Genomic DNA, 9,384 nt, shown 5'->3' with positions numbered 1-9,384 from the left:
GAGTATACTGGGGTATATTTCCTGTATTGGTAAGATTCTGTCAATCTTCTTTTCTTTGAAGCAAAAGTTTCTATAACAAGGTTTGATACCATAGAAAAAGAAACATATTTATATTTTTAATGTTTTAAAAACGTTTTCTTTATATATATATATTTGGAGAATTTCGTTGCATTGGCCGGTCTTTCTTAGAGTCTATTTATCCTGGGTGTAGAACACGTGATGTTCGTTGTTATTATAGTTACAAACAGTTCTGAAAAAAGCAATCCCCTCTGGAGTAGTATAGTAAATTTCCCAACTTGAGTGTCGTTGCATTCCAATTTTGCTTAGAACGTGTTTCCAAATATGGACAGTAAAGATGGCGTCGCAACAGGCTGTGAGCCTTTATCAGCCCGTGGCGAAACGGACCCGCGCCGCTATGAAATGGCGAGACTGGAAGAACCTGCCGACCGATCTGGTCATGGACATCGCCGACCGACTGCTCACCTTGGACGTCGCCGAGTACCTCCGCTTCCGAGCTGCGTGCAAGCCCTGGCGTGACTGCACCGACAACCCCCGCGCGGGCGACGGAATGGACGCCCGCTTCCGCCCGCGCGACTGGATCGTGCTCTACCGCTGCGGCCACCCGTCGGGCCGCACCCTCGTGAACGTGGCCACCGGTGCCCGCGCCAACGTCGACTTCCCCGAGCTCGCCACCAACCACCAACTAGGCACTGCCGACGGTCTCCTCGTCCTCTTCCACGAGGGCGGCAACGACGTCAGTGTCCTCAACCCGCTCACCGGCGCGCTCATCCGGTTCCCGCCCCTCACCGTCGACCCGGCCGACCGCCCCTCATGCTTCCTGACGCTCTGGCCCCGGGTGGACCCAAGAGTGATCACCGGCGCGGGCATCGACGACTCAACGTCCCCATGCACGCTCATGCTCTGCCTCCGACCGGGGGCGTATCCGATCGTCTGCGCCAAGCCCGGAGACGAAAACTGGGCGTACGCGCGCGTCGCCAAGCAGGGCATCGCGTACATGGTATCACTAGTCCAGTCGCCGGTGACCTTGGGAGGGCGTTGCTACTTCACGACGGTGTCCGGCAGGATAATGTCGCTGGATCTGAGCTCGGGGTCTCGATGGCCTCTCATGAAGTTCCTCCTCGACGAGGACCCGCCGGTGACCGCACAAACCACCTCCTTCCTCGTCCGGTCCCAGGACAGGATGCTGATGGTGCGCTGCATGTTCGGTTTCAACCTGATGCAGGGAGGTGGCTACAACGAGACGGAGATATTCATGTGGCGCGGACGCCCAGCCCGCGTGGAGGTGTTTGAGGTGGACATGGCGAGGAGACGGCTAGTCCCCCAGAGCGGGGTCGGCAACGACCATGCAGCCTTCCTCGCGGGGGCTGGCTCTGTCATGGTGTCCACAAAAAAGTTCCCTAAGATCGCCGCCAATTCGGTATACCTCAACTATTATCTGCAACAACTTGGTCATTTCCGTGCCTACCGCTTCCAGGATCGGACGACTACGCAGCCTAGAGCCCGCAAAGGTCGAAATCGCGAGCTTGATCTTTGTGCTTGCCACTGGGAGCTGGAAGATTATCTGATCCTCAACGTGGCCAACAGTGGTCGTTGATTCTGGACCTGTTGCATTTACATACTTCTTAATAGTTCGAATGTTTCCATAATGTTCAATCCTGTAATGGATGTCGTTGTATTGATCGATCTGTCAACAACATTTCACAAATACTAGTATTCTATTTCTTTATCCCATTTACAGACCCGGATGATCGAACCATATGTTACAATTAAATTCTGAACTTATTGTACTTCTCTATATTCATGGCTGAGCACTCCTCTGCATATTGTAACTGTATTGCTTGCTGACAGACACGGCAGCGGAAAGTAGATCAGGGATATTATGCAGAACCTGCACCTATCTACTGTTTGTTGTTCATCGGAAGAAAATCAAACGGCTGTACTCATTTGATTTGTCATTTTTGGTTCTTAAATTGTGTCTCAAATTAGGATTTCCTCCAAGTGTGACTGAATCCCTACAACATAACAATAATACTCCAGGAAATCACACCAGACAGTAGGAACCATATTTTCTGCCGCCTGTCAACCAACATCTTACTTGATCTGTTCTCACTTGCCATCCATAGTTTAGTCATTATGTACAGAGCAAGCATTCGCTGTTCAAAACGGTTCATGATCAAGACCCTCTAGAGGAAAACATTGAAGGCAAGATCTATCAATAATCCCAATCCTTTTATTGCCTGAGCAACAGAGATTACATCTAGTTACAGCCTTACAAGTACATGTTTATCTACACCACTCCATGGTGAGGTTTTCGAGAAATAGTCTACACCACTGCATGGTGAGTACATGAACCAACACAGCAGGATTCAGTCGTCTCCCCTAATGATGTTACCTTTTTGAGTTCCTGCCTATTTCTTCAGCAGAATCAGATGCAATGGATCGCTCCAAATTTTGCTCGTTGGGCAGCTTCAAACAGAGAATGGAATGTCGTCCATCTCTTACCATTTTCATGAGCATGTCCCTAGACAAAGACATCTGCTATCCACAGATCAATGCTTTTGCAACGTGCCTGCCTGCAATTTTTTTGAGTCAGGAATCCTTTCTAAGGAAATGGTAACTGCGTAAGAAGTTCAGGATTCATAACTTGTTAAGTATTCTTTATTCATGCACTAGATTGTCTGAAAAGCGGGTGGATATGGACGTAACGGTCATGTGGTAAATCTCCAGGTTCCCGAATGATTAAGGAATAACGGCTTACACAGGAGGGAACAAAAATAATAATGCCTACTCCGACTCGTGATTTCTTACTTGTCACTACATTATTTCAGGAAACCTAATGTAATGTGGTTTTTTTGCGACATAGTTATTGCTCCAAAGCTTGTAATGCACATTGAGGCTATATAAACAATTAAACACTCACGCTCACTGTATAAGTCATCAGTATCTCAACAATATATCGTCGTGAAAAGACGGAAATCAGAATAGTTGACCATACCTTGTCCATCTGGAACTCCAAAATTCTACATTCTTGCCTCTGGACCCCTATTGGCTGGAATCTGAAGGGAATCATAATGGCCAAAACCATGATACAGAAGTTGTACTGGATCTTCTTTACCATACTCTTGGCCATATTCAGCGATACTTATTAAACCACCCCCATCTTTATCACGCATGTACACAGTTATTGGCATCCTGTGTAAACAAAGTAATGGCGTTCTTACTTCTTACTTCATGGAAAGTACTGCTTAAGTGCAAGTTAAGTTGTTAGCAGAACATACATCAAATCAAGAAGGATTTTTTTGGTTTGCATTAACATGAGAGCTTCTTAGCTCTCTAATTATAACTATGACCAGAATTTAGTCAACTTCATTTTATTTTGTCCACTTAATGTATTTTGCACAGTTCTAGAAATAAAAATTGAACATTATCCCTACTGGCATCTGTGGCTTGTAATGATTTGACATAAGCATAGTAGGAAGAAAGTCAGACAAAATAAAGAAACAAGTCCATTCTTTTCATTACCCGTGTTTTTTTTGGTAAAGCTATATAGCTTATGGGGATATAGATATTGGCTAACAAAACATAAGTGAACTTCGATGTTTTATTGCTGGTAGCCACTTTTGGTACCCATGAGGAAAAGAATGCATAACAGGTCCAATTACTTACTGAAGAACATGTGAAGCCATGAACAGTTCTGGCTCACCACCCCACACATGTGGCTGCCTAATCTGAGAAACATACGTATCGAAATCGCCCTCAACAAACCTGTCAATAGTTGTTGCAAGAAAATGCAACAGTTTAAAATGCATCAATAATTCCTTTCATGTAGCAACTTTATCTTAAAATCAGAAGAACAAAAATAACAGTAAAAATGTGCATCAACTAACCATTCAGTCTCTTCCCGTCTACTGACAAATTCATCGGCAACCTGTACAATAATATATTTATATAGCGGATTTAGAGAATGAAAGGCAATAGCACGAAAAACAAGAACGCCTAGAAACATTCCAGACATACCATTGACCTCAATTCATCAGCTAGCTTTCTCTGAAGATCTTCATTAGGTATAGCTTTCCCTGACCGGACACATGCACCGTGAACCACGGAACGGAATAAGCATCTTCCATCTCCTGGAATGCCTAGTAAATCCAGGTAAAACAGTCACGAGTAGTCAACTTAATGCCATGCTGAAATATCCGCAAATATAAATATGCTGGAATAAGCATCTTCCATCTTCCCACGGACCACGGTCGAGATGATTCGAGAACCAACCAGGACAGCGAAGAAAGGCATGGATGGGCTTATCGGTAGGTCTGGGCCTGTTGAGCTTCAAGGATTCGGCAAATCTGGCCCATGGCCCTTGAAATGTGCAGTTATGTCCTAAAGAAGAATATGGGCATCCTCAAAAAACAAATGCACTACGTTTTTTCAGCATAACTGCAGGTGCTGCTGCCCTTTCTTACGGTGTTCAGCCTGATCTTCGTGTTTGATCAACTTGTTTAAGAAGATACTGAATTTTACTAGTGTCTCCTCCAAGGAAACGCCACCGCACTGGCGGCATCGTGATCAGCGAGGCACGCCAGCCGCTGCCTCCTCGTCGCTTCCATCGCGTGAAGTGCAAGCCATCGCCGCCTCCACGAACTGGCATCGCCTTGCTCTAGAAGTCGCGGCCGCCACTGCCGGGCAGAGGTGGGAGGAGGAGTACGTGCGGGAGGTGGCAGCTGCGATGGGCAACGACGGTGACCCTGAGAGCGAGCCGAGGCTTCTTCAAGCCCTAGGCAACTCGATGAACAATCGCCGCGAGGTGCCGCTCTCTGTCGGCATTGTATGGTCGGCTAGCGAGTCCGGCAAGCTCGTTGACATCATGGTCAATGGAGGGACTAGCGTAGCCAACGGGAGGAGGCACAGTGACATCGCATGCGCGAGCGGTAGCACGGCCAACAAGAAGGAGGACGAGGCAACAACGGAGGATCACATTGGCGTGGAGTGGTTCTGGAATGCCATCCCACACCGCGATTAGTTTAGGGTTTATATTTCACCGTATTTTCATTCAAATTTGTAAAATTTAACGAACTTTGAATGAAATCGGCTCGTTCCATTAAATTTTAGTGAAGTTTAACATTTTAAAATTTCCGATTTAGGGGATGACGCTGGGCAAAGGCGTCCACCAAAAGCGGCAACCCGCACCGGTGTCCCCCAAACTGTTTGTCCGACGCTTGTGTCGTATGCCGTTTGGAGCACACAGCTGGGATGATCTAATGAGCAAATCCAATCTTTGATTGATACCGGGTGCCGCGCCTCGTGGAGATTCTCTCCGAGTGTGGCACCTGATGTGAAAATGTTTAGGAACCTAGAATCGGCGTCGTGAGAATATCTGCTTTCATACCATGTCTGTTTCCGTGCGGTAACCGATGTTTTGTCCAGCACATGTTATATGTTTATATATAGCCAAAGGCAACAACTGCATAAAGAGATCAAGAAAAGAGACATGACCATTGTTCAAAAAATTGTTCAGCGGTTAACCGATTAATCGCTACTTGGTGGGTCACCGATTAGCCGATCAACTCAGATCGATTAACTGATTTATGAGCTGATTAATTGATCGATTTGCCCATTTCGCTAATCGCCAACCGATCGAGTTGACACACATACTATTTCCTCAACATTAGACATGACAACCTTCTTTGACTCAATCAAATCATAATAGCGTGGTTTAACATCTTTCCATCTATAACTAATTTTGCTTTATAATTTCGGCATAATCATAGGGAAACGATATATTCCTAATAAGAGTATCAAATTAGGCCTCCCTGACTTCTCTCCTTGTTGATGGCATGCTTAGCAGCATTGAGGGGCAAGTAGTGCATGTCTTGGGAGATTCGTTGTGCATCATTGTGACGGCTAGGTTCCCACAATCCCACTTGTAGCATCCGACCTTCAACGTTGATCAGGGTGACACTACTAGTAGGAAACGGCATATTGTCGGCGCACCAAAATCGGCTACCGCAAACGCACACGCGAAAAATGTGGTGCGTCGGTGGTATCACGCTGGTGATAACGCGTTACCGCCGATGCACCGGGTGCGCCGGCGCACCAGCCGGGTGCGCCGACGGTAACATTTTACATAATTCAAAAAAAAAAGAGGCCAGATCTATATCTAGATCTAGGTCGTTCGTCGTGTTTCACGTTCATCGAGTCGTGCCCGTTGTCGTCGCGCATGAAGGAGAAAGAGGTGAGTGAGAGGAGGGTGGTCAGTCGTAGGTGGTCGTCGGAGGGTGGTCGAGGAGGTTGTCGTTGGATGAAGGTTGGGGAGGTGGTCGCCGATCAGTAGGTGTCCTTAGATGTAGTCGGCGGTGAGAAGTGGAGGACACTACTAGGAGCAGGAGGAGGAGGAGGAGGAGAGGAAAAGAAAGGAGAAGAGAAGGTGGTCGGAGGAAAGAGGAGCAGGAGGAGGAGATGAGGAAGTGGAGGAGAAGGAGGAGGAGAGCCGGCTCATTTCAATATATAGGATAGGTTACCACCGGCGCACCAATATGCCAGTGTGCTAGCGGTATTTTTTTATAATTTTTTTGCAACTTTTTATAAAACCTGAAATCGGATGTAAAATTTTTCATAGATACATTTTCATGTAAAAACATTTTCATCGGAGGTCGTATGCAAATAGAAAAGTTGTTTTATCAAAACATGGCGCCATTTTGCCTAATATATCTGAATTCATGTTTGTGAATTTTTCTAACAACTAGAACACATAATACATGGTCAACTCAAATAATTTGTTTTTTAAATTTCTAACATTTTCTTATATTTTTTGAAAACTGAAAAGGCGGTTCCGGGGTGGCGATGGGGGTGGGGGTGGGGGGCGATACCATCGGCGGCTCACTATAGTGGTGCGCTAGCGGTAAGGGTCGGACAAATTTTGGCCCAGCCTGGACCTGTGCGGGGATTATTCCCGGCGCAGCAAATTTTGTGCCCGTCGGTTGCATCCTCGTATCACGGGCACTCCAATATTTGGGTGCGTCGGTGGTAAATAACACTGATGGACCTCTTTTTTAGCGCGCAGGTGGTAACTACGGAAAATTTTACATCCGATGTTGTGATGTTTTTTCCTAGTAGTGTGATGTTGTTGTCAATATGGCTTACTCCCTCAGATCTTGTCCTACACGGCGGTGGATAATGCGGCGACTCCAATGAAGTTTTCTATTCAGGGCTACGTCGACGAATTCAACGGCTGCTTGAGTGTTCTTTTATCTTCCCTTTGGAGCTCGATGGTGGCGGGAGATTCAGTTGTAAGGATCTGCAATGGCTTGCTCGAATTTTTCGTTTATGATTTGCATGGGCGTTTTTGTTATTTGGGGACTATGTGGACGTTTTTGTGTAATTTGTTTTCCTTATCAACAATTTAACATATGACTTTTTTTTGAGAGAACCACACAATATATTAAATCAAATAAACAGAGTACAAAAAGTGGAACGTACAGGAAAACCAGGACTGACAGGTGTCCAGGAAACTTTGCGAAAGGACCCCAAATAAAAGAATATTACAAGTAAGTCCTTTGGAGTCCCTGCAAACAAACAGGGCTGAAACCGTCGTCGTCCGCTGGCGCCACCGAGATGCACACCAGAGAGAGCGACGGAGAACCAACAAACCGAAATCCAGGCCAGCGCCATAGCCTTCAAGGTGTTGTGAACCGAAGACCGGGTGACAAGGGATTAACTTGTCAATGCCTATGGATTGTAGGCTAGGGTTTAGTTAGAAGTAGAGGGCAAGTAGATCTCGAAGGTTTCAGCCGAAAAGTGCTCGACGATTATGAAAACTAGGGTTTGCAGACAATGATTCGATGAACTCCTCGTCCCTCGACTCCCCCTTTATATAAGAGGCGGAGCCGAGGGTTTCGTTTTGTACAAGTTACAGAGTCCGAGACGGTTTCTAACTCATCCCGTCGGATTACAAACAACACTTCCTATTACAATTCTACTTTCCTTAATATATCTTGGGCTCTCGAACCTTCTTATTCTTCGGGTAGTGGGCCTTCATTAAACCCCGGGTACTATCTTTGGCAGGCCCATTTGGGATGCCTATGTCAGTAGCCCCCGAGATTTTGCTTGAATCGTAGAATCAGGGAAAATCTCGACTGTTTATTCTTATTCGACAAATTAAACCTTTCTATATTTCTTCATATAAATTTCTATATTGTACAGGGATATTGGTAGTTGGGGCTAGTTCATCTGACGGATCAGGTACTAGTTAACTGCTCTAGTGGCAATCCGCAAAAACCTACTTCAAGATCACGTCCCTGGACATGATCTCGGGATACTTGGTGCAAACTTCGACGGGTGCCGCTTAAGGTCTTACCATTACTGTCGAGTCCCGGTCAAATTTATCGAGTACCTAATGCGTCCGTTAGGATTTTTCTTCGTATCTGTTGATACGGATAAAAGTAGCGAGAGCGCAGTCTTCGGCGATGCCACGCCCGACGAGAATGGATCCGGGGTCTTACCTTCGCAAATTTGCGGCATTCGAGAAATTGATCGCAACTTTGGCGTTACGAGAATATATTGTCGAGTGCTTTTCCGGCTGTTGGAATGGCACATTTTATCGAGTCAAATATGACTTATATTAATCTCCCGATGGGAGTATATGTAGAGTTAATTATAACTCGAAATATACTCTCTTGCTTTTCTATCTTTCTTTCTTTTTCTTTTTATACTTCATCGGGCACGCGAACAGCGTTCCCGATGGGAGTAGCCCCCGAGGCTACAGCCAAGAACTTGTGCTTGGTTGTAGGCTCAACATTTTAGTCCACCTTGTCGCTATATTGCCATTATCTCCCGATATTCTTTCTCTTCTCTTTTTTTTATCTATCGGGTGCGCGAACAGCGCTCCCGATGGGAGTAGCCCCCGAGGCTACAGCCAAGAACTTGTGCTTGGTTGTAGGCTCCCACAATTTCTATATTTGCCATAGTCGAAATTTTACTTTTAACGAAGTAGCCCCGAGCATTTGGGCAAAAACTTGTTTTTGACCAAAAGCTCCGAAGTATTCAAATAACTTCTCCTGTCGCCATTCTCCTTTTATTTTTCTTGTCGACATATTTTCCGTTGTCAAATTCTCTTCAGCTCTATTAATAGTCGAGATTTTTCTGCCTTGTGGGTCCATTGTTCTCACCACGTTGACACGTCGTGCAAGTGGGGGACACACGTCCTCCGCTTTTCCTGGCGCACGTTCGGTAACGTCTGTTCCATTCCATCTCCGTAAAAATACCTTTTTACCCTCTTATCTCTCGGATCTCTTTTCACCACACGATTTCTCATCCAACGGTTCATTACTTCTCCCGAAGCCTATATAAACCTTTCTTCAACCTCCG

The 9,384-nt window shown here is 45.8% G+C and overlaps 1 protein-coding gene across 1 annotated transcript; it reads right to left on the bottom strand.

Annotated features, from left to right (window-relative positions):
- Nucleotides 1-2,206: 2,206 nt before the first annotated feature.
- On the bottom strand, nt 2,207-4,179 carry LOC124648950 (OVARIAN TUMOR DOMAIN-containing deubiquitinating enzyme 4-like; the record flags this gene model as incomplete). The annotated part of the gene is made up of 5 exons (XM_047188633.1): nt 2,207-2,594; nt 3,017-3,213; nt 3,688-3,786; nt 3,909-3,949; nt 4,039-4,179. Coding segments are annotated over 4 exons (453 nt in total), but the record flags the coding sequence as incomplete, so codon positions are not given.
- Nucleotides 4,180-9,384: the final 5,205 nt, after the last annotated feature.

The sequence above is a fragment of the Lolium rigidum genome, chromosome 1 (genome assembly GCF_022539505.1).
Source record: "Lolium rigidum isolate FL_2022 chromosome 1, APGP_CSIRO_Lrig_0.1, whole genome shotgun sequence".
Classification (NCBI taxonomy): domain Eukaryota; kingdom Viridiplantae; phylum Streptophyta; class Magnoliopsida; order Poales; family Poaceae; genus Lolium; species Lolium rigidum.
This window is presented reverse-complemented; position numbering and strand designations above follow the sequence as displayed.